Source organism: Sander lucioperca, chromosome 4 (assembly GCF_008315115.2).
Source record: "Sander lucioperca isolate FBNREF2018 chromosome 4, SLUC_FBN_1.2, whole genome shotgun sequence".
Lineage (NCBI taxonomy): Eukaryota > Metazoa > Chordata > Actinopteri > Perciformes > Percidae > Sander > Sander lucioperca.
This window is the reverse complement of record NC_050176.1, coordinates 13,390,979-13,406,009: the sequence shown is the minus strand read 5'-3', so window position 1 is coordinate 13,406,009 and position 15,031 is coordinate 13,390,979. Positions and strand designations below refer to the sequence as shown.

Below are 15,031 nucleotides of genomic sequence, written 5' to 3'. Positions count from 1 at the left end.
ATCCAATCACAGATTAGAAAGAATGATTGACACCGTTATTAGTCATTCAGTGGTCGTTTTATACGACCACCTTTGATTGACATTACTTTGGACCAATGCTGACACACTTTTGGATTGCTAGAGTAGGCGGGATTTCCTAGTGAATTTAGCATTGCGGCCTCTCTCTGCTGAAGGGCACTCGTCTCATTCTGCGTGCACAGGGGTCGAGTATTAAAGGTAAGTTATAACACATTTACAAACAAATTAGCCCATTCACGTTGGTTTTAAGAATGCTGAGTAACGTTAGCACCCATGGTCTTTAAACGTCTGTGTGACAATGTAATATGTAGTTAGCGGCCTGGAAATTTAACAAACTAACGTTAGCAGGCTAACCTAGGAAGCTAACGTTAACCCTAATAACGTTACTGTGTGTGTGCTAGCCAACAAGCTAACTTATGCAGTTACTGACCGATGAAAGTCAGTCTGACCAAAATGCCCACTATTAGTGCATTTGTCAGCCACACTGTTTTTTAATTGAAGGGGGTTAACTTGACAGTAAAAATGTTCTTATGTTTGAAAGCAGCATGTCAAGCCATAACCACCATTAAAGTTGCACACTCTTATGTAATAACGCTATTAAATTCAGAAACGTAAGCTACAATTGCAAGAAAGTTGTTTTTGTGTGCGGCGGGTCAAAATGAAATGCTTCCTGAAGTGTTTTACTAACGTTAACGTGTTTTCACACACTCCTTCCTGTCAAGTTGTCAACACCGTGCATTAATTAAAATTTATGCTGTGTGACTAATACAACTTAAAGGTCATTTTAGTAGTAGGATTTTTTTCATTATCAATTTGAGGTCCTGATTATTTCTTGGCTATCGTAGTGCCTAAGGTGACGTCTTCAAATGTCCTACTTTGTCCCAAAGATATTTGAATTGCTATCATAGAATAATTTAAAATGACTTCACAGAATCTTAATTTACTTAAAGTGTAATTATCAACATTTTCTGTCAGTCAACTGAGCATTTCAGGCTACCAGATTATGTTTATCGGTGTTTTAAGCCCCCAGCGTCTCCTTCCAGGCAGCGCTGCCTGGAAGGAGACGCTGGGGGCTTAAAACACCACCGAGCACCAGAATATAATCACTCAATCACCACTATTCTCCTTGTTATAGGACCATTAACAATCCATCATGGGAGGACACGACGCAGGAACCCAGCATCAGTTCACTGGATTTGCAAAGTACTTCAATGCATACACAATCACAGGAAGGAGGAATGTGAGTTGTGTGCAACCTAACTAAGATTTTCATACTCTCACTTGCTCTATGAATTTCTCATCATGCCTCCTTTTTTTCTTTAGTGTGTTTTGGCCACATATGCCAGCATACTAGCCATTGGCCTTTTCTTCAAATTGAAGCCCAAGAAACAGGCCGCTGTCACAGAAAAGTGATCATGTAAGTGCAATAAAGTCTCTCCATCCTATATGTATTTTAGGAAAGCATTGCCCCATTCAATTAACTCCAAGCCCCTATTGTCTCCTTACAGGTGTCTATTTTGACCATCATTTATAAACAGCTGGGAGTGGAGAAAGCAGCTGGACATGCTTGTAATAAAATGAGTGTTTGATTTCCCTATGTTAACAATAAAGAAAATGTATGCCCAAAACGTAGAAAATGTGTTTTATTTACACCAGTATAAAAGACTAAGATACGGAAATGTCAGCCACATGTTGAACAAGCTGTACTCATGGCAGTGATTTAAAAAAAGCAGTCCTCAATCAACAATGGCACTTAGCATGGCGAGGGGATATCTGCAGTAGATCAGCTTCATTTATGGCCAGAACAGAAGTCGGCTAATTTAATTTGTATCTTCAATCACTGCCAGTTTCTCGGCAGAGGTGATGTTGATAATACAGTTTGGTTTTATCCCAACTGCACCACAAACCTCTTCAATCACCTGTGGATCTTGGGGACCAGACGTTTGCTTAATTTTGAACTTCTATAGATTATTTTCTCATAATTCAATGTCTCATGGATTGTAAGCCCCAGTGGCCAGCAGCAGGTTTCTGCGAGTGAAGTGAAGGTGTATAACAGGTGTAGATTTAGACATGTAGGTGCCCAGCAGAAGCTCCTGGGAGTTATCTTGTAGATGGACGTGTCCTGTAGCTGCTGTGAAATCATCGGTCTCTAAATCATCAAAAGCTTTCATTGCATCCCACAGACGAACCGTGTTGTCCATTGATCCTAGAATAACAATGAACATTGTCACTGCAAGTGTAATGTAGTATAACTGCAGAAAGTCCACTCAAATCTGCATTTGAATACATTGAAGCCAATAGATGTATAAAGACTGCAGGGGTATGGTCTTTTGAAAGCTTCATTCTCTAAATGAGATTTTATGTTCAACAAATGTGGCTGCAAATGCATTCAGTTTAACTGTATGTTAATAAATATTCAACTGATGTCAAATTAAGAGATGTAGGTCACCCACCGGAGGCAAGGATCTCTCCGTCTCTGCTGAACCGGAGCGAGTAGATGGTATCTGTGTGGCCTTTAAGCTCTCCAATCATCAGCCCATGGCCAATGTCCCACAGAAGAACTCTGCCATCAGTGGCTCCTGAAGCCAAGAACTTCCCATTGGGAGAAAAGGCCAGCGCATGGATAGGACCCTGGAAGAAAGAGACCGGCTCAGTAGTGGTCTCTGCAGTCAATTCTGCTAGCTGTGCTGCAGTATGAATCTGTGAACCTTAAGCACCTTTCACTCTGTGGGTGTGAAGAAAAATTCTCTGAACAGCCTTACTTTATAGGATCCATCAGAAATTATAGATGTGTTGCTCCAAGCATACACAAATGGTGTAGACCGTTTATTTAATGTTAAATTGGCTAGGTTATTTTTTTTTAATTGACAACCTAGTTTTGATGTATAATAGGAATCACATCACAATATTAGCTGGATGTGTGTGACTTGTCAAACTGCAGGATACCAAAACTAAATGTAACACGAATGACATTTTCTAAAATATGACATCATTTTGTCTGCCTGATTTCATTAGTTTAGACCACAGATTTGGCTATATCATGACATGGCCCTACTGCTGAATTTGGAAAGCACAGATCAGGGCCCTGCTATGGTGACCAGTCTGACCTTGTGACCGGTGAAGATGCGGACGCAGTTTCCGTTCAGGACATCCCAGAGCCGGATGGTGCGATCAGAAGACCCTGTGGCCACATAATTAGAGTTGGGGTGGAAGCGGGTGCAAGTGACATCAGCTAGGTGACCAGAAAACATCCGCAGAGGCTGGTAGTGATCTGTAGCCCACAGACTGTTATAGAGAAAGCACAACATAGGACCATGACGGACATCTGTAGGTGCTGCTGTGTATCGACAGTGTGTTTTCCTCTGTTACAGTTTCTTACCGGGCAACTCGGTCATGTCCCCCGGAGACAAAATAGTACCCATGGGGGGAAAAGTGGGTGTCCCACACTGGGTAGTTGTGGCCTTTGTAGCCCACCAGACAAGTAAATGTTTGGAGACTCCATAGCCTGACTGTACCATCTTCAGAACTTGACAACAAGTAGTTTCTGAAAAGTAAAACGAGAAGGTCAACAGGAATTGCCTATGTGTTATGTTTAGAAACACATAAAGAAGGGGTAGTCAGGGGTCTCTTCACTATGTGCCTGTTCTTAATACTCTTGATCTAGACTTCTCATAATTAATATTTTTTAAGTCCCTATACATCACATGTGTCAAACTTTGGGCCAAATCCGGCCCCTTGCAGATTTAGATCCAGTCCGTATATCAATTTGGGTTCACAATAAATTTTGGCCCGCCTTGTTGTGCGCCAAACCAAAAACACAGGAAAGTGTTTTTTAAACTGCAATTACCTGACATTCAAAGCAGAATATGGCAGATTTGCCGACTCTGAGACTCAGAAATTCCCCGAGAAGCAGAGAGTTTTCATATTCAGGCTGTGAAACAAAAATGTATCATTGTTTCGCTTGATTTGCTAAATTCTATGATGCCTTTTGATGACTTTTGTAGGACTTCATGTCAACAAAAATGCAATAAAAAGCGTACAAAAATGTCGGAAAAAGCAACAAAGTAGGGCTGGGCGATAGGGAGAAAATCAAATATCACGATATTCTTGACCAAATACCTCAATATCGATATTGCGACGATATTCTAGGGTTACCAAAATGTAAAAAGAAAAAGTGACATGCAGTAACAAAAGCACGTCAATAAACTCTACATGTCTGGCCCTTGGTGTGATTCTCTTTTTCCAGCGTGGCCCTTAGTGAAAATGAGTTTGACACCCCTGCTATACATGGTTTAACTGTTAACGTGAGTGCACAGTTGACAATAATTATGTAAGCTGTCAAAAATGAACAGTGAAATGATTTATACCTGTCTGGGCTGAAGCTGATGCCATACACCGGGCCACTGTGTCCATAGAGGATCTTTGACTCACTGGCCGTCTTCTCATCCATGATCCTCTCCAGCACATCGTCTGACTCTTTGTCGATCAGATTCAAGTCTTGAGAGAGAGAAGAGGGGGAAAAAAATGACTTGTGTTATAAAGTCAAAATATGCGGCGGTCACAGTCATTCATCAGTGGTCACAGTCATGCACCGTACCTGCTGCAGACTTGACCTTGCGGAGCTTTTTCGGTGTGACACTCCACACCCGTACTGTGGAGTCAGCGAAGCCTCCCGCGATCAGGCTGGAGTCATCTGTGAAGTCCACTGCAGTCAGACCCTGCAGGGCAAAAGGTGAGAAAAATTCAAAATGATTCTCCTGTCGTTGACAATTAACTGTGCGCTCGCTACCACTTGTTTGGTTATTATGGGTTATTACCTGGTAAGCATTGAGAAAACTGTAGAAGCAGATGGACGGCAGGTTATCTGGTCCCAGGCGGATCCTCTTGGTGGCCTCCTTCATGTACATGATCTTGTCCAGCTTGTCTGAATCCTTCAGTTCTGGAAGAGGTATCCTGAACAAAAAAAACAATTACAACTGTCACTGACTGGTGGGTCTACAAACAGTTTCAAACTGAGCTTGCAAGTTAATAACTGAAAATATGTACAGTGGTGTGCATAAGTTTATGAACCCATGCTTAAGTTGACTAAAAAGAGGAATAAAAAAAATCATCTTTTGGAAATTGATCTTAATGCCTTAATTAAAAAAATGAGGAAAAATCCAACCTTTAAGGACACCAATTTTCTTTGTGAATGAATAATGTATCATAAATAGATACATGTTCTTCCTTAAAATACAGGGGGCATAAGTAAGTACACCCCTATGTTAAATTCCCATAGAGGCAGGCAGCTTTTCATCAATCAAACCAGCTATTAGGCTAACTGAAATAAAACCATGCCAATCTCTAGGTATGGTGAAGGCTATGTGATGATGTGGGGCTACTTTAATTCCAAAGGCCAAGGGAACTTTATCAGGATGCATAGTATCCTGGATCCATGAAATAACTGGCCTTTAAAAATAAAAATCTGCCTGCCTCTATGGGAATTTAACATAGGGATGTACTTACTTATGCCCCCTGTATTTTGAGGAAGAACATTTATTTATTAACGATACATTATTCATTTACAAAGAAAATTGGTGTCCTTGTGGTTGGATTTTTCCTCATTTTTTTTAATTAAGACATTAAGATCAAATTTCAATGTATTATTCCTCTTTTTAGTCAACTTAAGCATGGGTTTATAAACGTATGCACACCACTGTATATGTATCTTTTAAACATTGAAATATGTAGAGACTTGGGCATTTTGCAAGTACAGCACTATTAACTGTCTTGTACTGTGTATGAATAAGTCATTTCCTTCAAATTAAAAGTTTGAATTAATGCAATCATTTTCTGACTGAAATGTCTCCGATCACAGCATCTAACTTCTAATGAATCATACTGTTCTGGCCGTACAACGTTAGGTGATGGAGACAAAAAAAAAATGGACCAGCAGGACTCGCTTAGACAGAGCTATATACCAGTGTATCAAAAATCTCTACCTAGTTTGAGAAGGTGCATTAGGATCCTGCTTCTTGCTCTTGGAGCCCATGCTGTCCTTTTTGGGTTTCTTCTTCTTGGGTTTACCCTCCTCATTCTCTGCCTCCTCGTCCTCATCATCAAGAGGCAGCTCAATTTCCGGTTCCTTCAGCAATCCATAGTAAACCTGGTTGAATGATAATAAAACAAGAACATGTCACAGCACAGGTAGACAAAGAAACCAAAGATGCCATCATATATGAGTGTCGGTGTATAAGTCCAACCTTAGCCTTATTGGCCTCTCGCTTGCCCTCTCCTGCCAAGCTGCCGGACATGGCATCAATCTGGCCCTTGCTGCGTGGCATGCCATCAAAGATGTCAATGTAGAGGTGCTCTTGTATGATATTCCAGATCTGGTTGTTCTGACGCTCCTGCAGGTGCCTCTTCAGCAGCTGGTAAGAGTCACGGGAGATACGCAGGACGAACTTGCTGGTGCGGAAGTCCATCAGGGTCTCGTTGCCTCTCATGTGCTCCCTCTTGGACAGGCTGGACAAAACACGCAAGTCGTCTTCGTAGTAACACTCTTGATCGCCACTGAACCTGAGATGGAGAGTAACAAAAAAAAAGGTAGGGTTTATCAACTGTGCAGGATTTAATGCTACCCAAAACAAAATCAAGTTAACTGTTTATAGTTGGAAGGACATACATCGTGTCAAGGAAACTCACTTCTCAAAGAACGCCTTGGCCTCACTCTCGTGATTGTTGTACACCAGTTCCAGATACATGTGAACAAACAGCGGGTAGAAGAGCTGTGACAGCTCCGCTCGGTGACAGTCCAAAACCGATTCTATGAACTTCTTCAGGCCGCTGTAGTAAACCTGGTACAGAGGAGGGTCTCCCTGCTGGTTGTAAGCTGACAGCACCACGTTGACATCTGGCTGATCCTCCCCAGCAGCTGTTACAGAAGAAGTCTGAGTGAGATGTGCATTCTATTGCTATCGGCTAACTGCAGCTTATTGTATTTTTTTCTTTCAAAGATTACTTTAACTGATATTTAGGTGAAGAATATAAATAAAATGGCTTTATAACACAACTTTTAAACTTGACAGATGACATGATGACAACTAAGGCAACTCCATGACAACTGAGAAAACTCCAACTGTTGTGAAAAAAGTGGAGCATTTTGTCAGACTTTTTGTAACATTGTTATGACAGGCATGTCTATAAAGCACAATTTGTTTTGTATCTTTATTTGCTGTTACACTTAAACTAAAGTGCATATTGGTACTTGCTCATTTAAATGGGAAAATAGTTAACTATTGCTTAACTTGAAAAAAACTCTGTCATCTTTAAAGCCAAATTAAACTTTGTGAACACATTAGAAACTGTACACTCAATGACCACAAACACACAATACCTGTACAATATAATGTAAACCAAGCATCCCTTAAATACAACCTTTGTGGAACTTTTTTTAAAACCTTAACTGAGCCTCTGAGAGAGGATTTGGATCAACATAGTGAAGTTTGTGTATTTCTGGGTCACTGAGAGCACGATTGTAGTAACTCTATAGTCGTAAACGTGATAGTTATCCATGGAGGAAATACTTTTAACTCGTAGGGGATGTTATATCAACAGGAAACGCAATAGCGTTTCACACCGTAAAACGACAGTAGTAGCCAAGTTCTATATCGGACCTTTAGTTGGCGCCTGAGCTACAGCCGAGGATGAGATGGTCACCCGGCTGAGAAGAGAGCTCGCATCCCCGCCTTCTTTGTCCCCACTGCCCGCAGCACCCCCCGAGCCTGCACCGGAGGAATCACTCCCCTTCAGTTCCGGTGAATCCTCCGGTAATCCCGCTTCACGACGCAAAATTTCGACGGACTCGGTCAGTTTGTTCTTCCTGAGGAATTGCAGGACTGCCAGCAGCGTCTGCTGGTCCTCCGGGGCTCCTGTCGCAGATTTATTAATTCCAGCCGAAGCACTGGAGCCGGGGGACGTAGAGAGCACTCTTCCGTCGTTTGCATTATTATTTCCAAAGCCATCGCTTGATGGTTCTGTTTTTATGTCTTTTTCTTCGTTCGTGTCGGCCAGACCACCTTGTACGGCCGCCATTTTAAAAATGAAATGCGCATGTGCGAGGTTTAAAAACGGAAAACACGATCCGTGTAAAATCAGGTCACTTGATTGGTGCTTATTGATGCAGCGTCATGCTGTGTAGAGCAGAAGTCCCGCCTCTCGTCACCAGCAGCTGTAACTCAATGGAATTTGGTAGTTTATGAGTAAATTGCGACATCCATGGTAAATTGGACTAAATCCTAATTTATAACCCAAAAACAGGTTATATTTCTGCTCCAATAGTTTCTAAATAAGCTTTTTGCATATGTACCATGCATAACTATTGCACCTGTTGTCATTTCCATTCTACTGAAGCTTAGGTAAACTGTATGCATTTAAACAGTAATTATCGTTTTCTTTCAGAAGTGAAGAAGTTCTATTTATACATACGTTTGTGTGTGCACTTGAAACTGATTTGCATATTGTATTTGTAATTAGAGATGTACCATTTTGTACCAGGTGGTGGCACTTTGGTCCCACGCAACCCCTGCCCAGTTTTGAGTGTCCCAACCAAAGGATCCCTTGGACAAATGCAAAGAAAAACAGAGTCGCGATTAAAAAAGATGATTTACATTATCAATTAATCTAGTGATTTTTTTTCTTGATAAATCGAGTATTCGTTTTGTCAATTAAAGGTCAGCAAATTCACATCACATGTTCCTAGAGCCCATGGTGACACCTTCATATGTGTTGTTTTGTCCAACCAATAGTCAAAAACTCAAAGATATTCAATTTTCTATCATAGAAGAGTTAGAAAAACATTCATACTTGAGAAGCTGAAACCAGTGATTTTTTTTTTTCTTTTTTCTTTTTTAGTTACAAATAGATCTGCTGTTCTAACCTTTCTGCTTGGTCATGCTTTTATGACAGTGCTTTTTAATGACATATCCTTCTGTGCTTGACAGTCTAATAGGATTTTATAGCTATCTTCCCCTTTATTTGATATACACACTACTGAAATAGAATTGTCTTAACACTTACTCAATCCAGCTTAGCGTTTTGCAAAGTTTTATTATGCATCTTGCAGCAGAGAGGAATAGAAACTGATACTACATGTAAGTATGGGCAGTACTCACTTTGCATTTTGCTGAGGCTGGATTTCTGCCTATATAGTACAGAATAACATACCTTCCCTCTCTGAACTCTCTGTCAGAGACACGCTCACATACTGCTGACTGGGCATCTTTCGGGTCAGCACAGTATCTGTTTTCATTTCTAGGAGACTGTCAGTAGAAAATCAGAACTCAATAGCATTTTATTTTATTTTCAAACGAGCCGTGTTCACTCACTGACAGCATTTCTCATTTGTTTCATATCTCTTCTGTACAGTATTTTGCTCAATATCTGTCTTGATTATAACACCTCATAGATTGTAATATCTGTACATCTGTGTTCTAACCTTTGACTCAGATGCATTTATAGAAGCTTTTCTCTCCATGCCCCGGCTCATCCACACTGGATATCATAAGAGTGATAACTCAGCAGCAGGTTTATCATGCAGACTAAGGACCATAATGAGGGGTGGGACAAAAGAAGGAGAAGGGATCACAGCAGAAGCAGCAGGGCGTTGTATAACATTGCGGTGGTGTAACTCCACGTGGAGGAGAGATAGGGGTGGGGTTGGTTGGTGGGTGTGGGAGACAAAACACATATTACACATTAACATCAGCAGCTCAGGGCACTGTCAACAGTGCAGGCTCATTGTAACATGTCTCCTTTTGGTGTCACTGAATGGCAATGACAATGTATGTGGTTTAATACAATCAGCAATTTTACTATACATGCTTAATATAGCTTTTGTTGTATTCACCTTCTCTCTTACCTGACAAATATGCAGATGACCAGGGCTGAAACACGTGTGTCAGGCTAAAGGTTATTGATTTTAGATCAATAACTGTTCCCTTCAAATAGTAATTTACACAGTCTGCTGCACTGCAGTGAATTATTGCAATGTCCAGCTCCTGTGCCACCATAAAGGTACCACTAATGTGTGCTTTTGTATTAGAATAGAATCACTTTACTGTTTTGTTGAAGTGCTTTTATTTTTGAAATGATAGAATAATGAAAGAAAAATCCATCTCTTCTGGCTGCTTTAATGCTTCATGGCAGCCCATCAGTGTTGACGTTGAAATGAAATCAAACTGAGAGATTACATGCTGCAGTAAGCTGGTACTGGAGGATTGAATTGTTTCAGTGAGATAGACTACTAGATTTTGAGGTAGACAATTTATAAATTAACGTATACTTCTGCTTCACTACATGTCAGAGGGAAATATTGTACTTTTTTTTTTTACTTCTCTACATTTATCTGATGGCTGTTAGCTTCATTTGCACACAAGCTCATAAAATGTGATGCATTCAGTGCCACCTGGGTCATCTGAACGTTATAATGCTGCTTACACAATAAAACATAATTTTACACCTCACAGTAACTACTGTTATTACAATTTCCTGCTTTGATAGTTTCACAAATACTTTTACTTTTAATGGAGTATTCCTGCAATGTAATTTTGCTACTTTCTCCTGAGTACATTTGATTTCATCCACTTGTGTTAGATGTCAGTATATTAAAATGAAGTGGCTCTCTCCCCCTCTAATATTAAATGTTGAAATGAAATGTTATTACAAACAATTCAAACCCAGAAACCTTGTGCAAGCTGTTGCTGCTGTCTCTGATCTCTGGTCACTTGTACACCTTTTCCAGTTGCTTTTTAGATTTAAACTGACCATCTTCACAAATATATGTGTGTGTGTGTGTGTGTGTGTGTGTGTGTGTGTGTGTGTGTGTGTGTGTGTGTGTGTGTGTGTGTGTGTGTGTGTGTTGCCTGATATTCAGTTTATGTAAAGCTGCTCACATGCTGTTCACAATAGTAATGAAATGGTCGAGTTAGGTGGGGAAAGAAACATATTCAGTTGGATTCTCCTTTCACACCTCAGGAATGGCTTTTCTCACTTCCTCTCGGTGTGTGCAGAAGCTGGAAGACTCTCCCTCCACCCCCTCCTCTCTGTCTCTGTGAAAGGAGGGAGCAGGGTGTGGCATCACCCAGACAGCTCTGTAGCAGCACACAAAAAGACCCTAAAAGAAAAAGGCTGTTTCATGTGCACTTAAACCCCTGAAACTTGTATTGCTGTAAAGCCACAATGTACTTTTTGAGAGCAATAAAATAGTATGTAATCCAAACATTAGAAAATCACTGTAATGCATGTTTGAGCATTAAACAATGTTCACGTCTATGTCATTGTCATGTCAATTGCTGCCGTTCCTGTATCCTACTTGGTTTATTCACATGGTACTAACCGGTGCTGCTAACCACTAACATGCATTACTGATTTAAATGAAAAGGCTTTTGCTTTGTGGTTACAGCGTTAATGTGGTTACAGTGTTAATGCGCTTTATGTCTGTCCCCTCAAGCTGTTGTGCTTATGTGCCAATACAATTGTCCTCTGATGAGATTGGAGGAAAGGTTTTGGTGTTGGTGGCGTTAGCCCAACTGTGAAAGAAGAGAGCAGCAAATAAAAATGTCAGACGTTGGATTGATATTAGTTTGATATCACTTTTACTAGTTTGCTGTAGTGAAGAAGAAAAAAATATTGTTAAAAAAGCCTTGCTTTGCAGGAAAGTGTGTATGTGCATGTTTGTGTGTGAGGAAATAGAGAGTGGTGTGGGAGTGCAGAGTGGGGCGTGGCAGTTTTCTAGCTGTCAGTGTTGTTTTTTTAATGCATGCACGTGTAGGGTAGGTTTTTCCCATCTGCGAGAAATGGTGCAGTTGAGCTGCATCTGCTGATTACCTGAAATATATTCACCATCTCTGTAAGATAATGTCTTCTTTTGAAGGGCCTAACTTTGTGAGAATACTCTTATAGCATAAGATGACAACTACACCTCGAATGTCTTCTTATACATATTCACATATATATATTTACCACTCAAATCATGCTTCTCTGGCTCGCTGTGTTTGTCCTTCCTCACTTTCTTATGACGGTGTTAGAGAGCGATCGTGTGAAGCAGACGATCTGTGACACTAACTGTACCTACACATTTAAAGGACTTCTTGCCTTTCAGAAACCATCACCTGTCAATCTTTCAGCATTAAACGGTCAGGGAATGCAGCAAGATCCCTCACTGAGAAGCACAAGTAAATAATTCATGAGGTTTGACGCTCAGAATAGGTGGAAAATGCCCTGAGAGAAGCAAAAGGGGGAGGAAGAGAGTGAGGGAAAAGATGAAGGGAGAGAAAGGAGTGGAAGGGATGGGGATTGGGCCAGCACACAGGGAGCGATAACAAGACAGAAAAGATGGTGCCTTAAAACTCGGAGAATGTATGGTTAATAGAGAGGCAAGGAGAGGAGCTCAAGTGAGATTGTGAATGTGAGAGGTGAGAGGCAGGTGTAAAGGCAGACGTGGAACCTGTAAATGATCAAGTAAAACAGCAAATGAAGAGTGCAACAGTAAAGCAGATTTATTTCAGTGATGTAAGAAGTAAGCAGGAAGGGAGAAGGGGAATAAGTATTTCTCTTCTAGTAGCCGAAAGAATTGCGTCTTCATCCAGTTTAATTACACTGAGGTGACGCAGTAAAGATCAGATTTAGCTTTAATTCGTACCACTACCATAAGCAACTGGGCGTTAAACCTTTACCACACCTGAATACAATTTCTTTTCACACCAGCTATCACAAACCTTGGTGTTCGTAATACTTATATGAGGTTAGGTTGCCAAGAAATTCCCGAAATCCATTGTTATGTTACAATAACTCACTGAAAGCTGAAAAGTTATTTCCAAGGGGGTAAGTGAACATCTGGAAAGCGTAGGTCCTATGGCGCCATTTTGATGCTACCTAGCGCTCACCCACCGTTAGCATTCCATTGACTGCCATTCATTTTGACGTCACTTTGACAGCGAATAACTTTACTTTTGAAGCGTTTAAAGACTTTGTTTGTCCATTGTTTATTTCTAAAGAAACACGACAATGTATAAAAGGCTCCATTACCTTGTACCTCACGTTATGGCTCCGTAGCAGACGTTTTTGTAAAAATAGGCTAACGATTGTGTCATAACCACGCGACTTACTGTCGCATAGTAGAGAAATTACCGTATAGTACAGGAGTAGCTCGCAGGCAGTTTCGACTTACATTAGCTGTTTAAGTTTAATTACTAATGTTAACTAGCATTTTAGTTAGCAATAACTAGCCTGTGCCTATGTTATCTCCTTACATATACCTACGCTCTCCGTCTCTGCAAGATTGAGAATGATTGAGATTTCTCTTGGCACAGCTACCAGAAGACTTACAACTTTCAGACATGTTGCTCACGTCACATTTACGTCGTCTCTCTCAGTTGGAGGCTGCGCAGTAACGCTCAGCCATCACCGGAAAAGTGCTTCTAATATCCTTCACTGGTCTCCGTCCAGAGCAACGGGATCTGTTGGTCCACTCTTATATACAGTCTATGGTTTTTTCTGGTTAGCTTCTATCCTGTCATTCCTTGTCTTGCAGAGGCTGCTTATTTTCTTTGGCCTGTGTGTGTGTGTGTGTGTGTGTGTGTGTGTGTGTGTGTGTGCATGCTCGATGGTGCACTTGTGTATGTGCATGCATGAGTGCATCTTAGAGCTTTTTGCCCATTCAAGTGGAATAATGGGTGTGAACGCAGAGCTGTGGCACTAAAGATCTCACTTTCGGGGGGATGAAATATGGGGAGCCTGCATTATTCAATACTGACCTAAAAGGAGGGCTGGATCCTGCACGCAGTTGTCGGCTCTGCCGCCCTCATGGATGGGCGGTGGCAGCCCCACAGAAGCAACCTTGTTCAAATCCCCAAAAAATACATGCAAAGTGCCCTTAAGCAAGGCATTTAATAGTTTGACGTGTTTGGAAATTGTTTGCTTTACTTTTGCTTCTATTTTATATTAATGAATTCATTTGAGTTGTTTTGACTTTATGCACAGCCTCTCCTCTCTCTCCCTCTCACTGCTTGCTATTCCTCTCTGTTCCCTCCCACCAACGCATTTTCTGTCAGTAGATTTAACCAGGCACTTTACCCCCCCCTCCACACACACACACACACACACACACACACACACACACTGCAGGTCCTTTCCAACACAATGTTCTGCACCACAGTTTCTTTATCACTATAAATAATGCAAGCTCCTTAAATTAATAAGGCAGCACGGCACAGTGAGGTGACATAACAAACTCAAACCAAGAAACACGCCGAGTCCTATTGAAGCATTTTGATTCAACTCATTATTTCAGGCACACAAAACTGTATGTCTCCATATTACATAGTACATCATAATTAATCTTGTTATTATAATGAATTGCTTTTTGTTGTTGAACCACACGGCGGTTTTACAGAATGGAGACAATTCACTGCATGAATGTCCTTTGTTCCCTGCAATCAAAACCACTTCAGAAAGCTCCCCTACCAAATTAGCCTTCTATGCGGTCCAATAAGCATATCTAAAGATTATCACACACACACACACACACACACACACACACATACACACACACACACACACACACTGACTGACAGCTGCTGTGAAGGTAAGATAAAGAGGTGGCCTCAACATTTTAGAGAAAAAAACGATAGAATTTTATGATTTATATAGTATTGTCTGCTGTTTTAGCAATGACATTCAGTCAGTCAGCTCTTCTATGGACGTAAAAGTGAATATTCCAAAACGATCTGAAGAAAGACAAATGGTTGTATTATTAGCTCTTTGCATCCATCCCCTTATAAATTAGAATAATTTACTTGAGGGATATCACACCTCTCCCTCCTACTGTGTGTCACTGGCAGAATTCTTCTTCAAGGACATCCAGGACAATAAACTGGCTGATAAAAAACGCACGTAGTAAGCTTTTGGTAAATTCCTGAAATCTGTCGATGTGGACCTGAGTTAAATCCTGATTTGCTCTGTAAGCCAAGGTGTT

General features: G+C 40.9%; 2 protein-coding genes across 2 annotated transcripts; one reads left to right on the top strand and one right to left on the bottom strand.

Moving 5' to 3' along the window:
• The first annotated feature begins 87 nt into the window (after positions 1 to 87).
• atp5md (ATP synthase membrane subunit DAPIT) lies at positions 88 to 1,646 on the top strand. Its single transcript, XM_031289109.1, has 4 exons — positions 88 to 216; positions 1,154 to 1,258; positions 1,342 to 1,435; positions 1,527 to 1,646. The coding sequence occupies exons 2-3, from the start codon at positions 1,172 to 1,174 to the stop codon at positions 1,429 to 1,431; spliced, it is 177 nt and encodes a 58-aa protein (XP_031144969.1). The 5' UTR covers positions 88 to 216; positions 1,154 to 1,171; the 3' UTR covers positions 1,432 to 1,435; positions 1,527 to 1,646.
• Positions 1,647 to 1,648: 2 nt separating this feature from the next.
• On the bottom strand, positions 1,649 to 8,115 carry taf5 (TAF5 RNA polymerase II, TATA box binding protein (TBP)-associated factor). The gene is made up of 11 exons (XM_031289097.2): positions 7,674 to 8,115; positions 6,703 to 6,931; positions 6,261 to 6,576; positions 6,000 to 6,163; positions 4,836 to 4,971; positions 4,616 to 4,736; positions 4,386 to 4,515; positions 3,398 to 3,562; positions 3,126 to 3,303; positions 2,472 to 2,649; positions 1,649 to 2,224 (listed from the first exon to the last, which is right to left on the bottom strand). Exons 1-11 carry the CDS (start codon positions 8,089 to 8,091, stop codon positions 2,010 to 2,012), a joined length of 2,250 nt encoding a protein of 749 aa, XP_031144957.1. The 5' UTR covers positions 8,092 to 8,115; the 3' UTR covers positions 1,649 to 2,009.
• Positions 8,116 to 15,031: the final 6,916 nt, after the last annotated feature.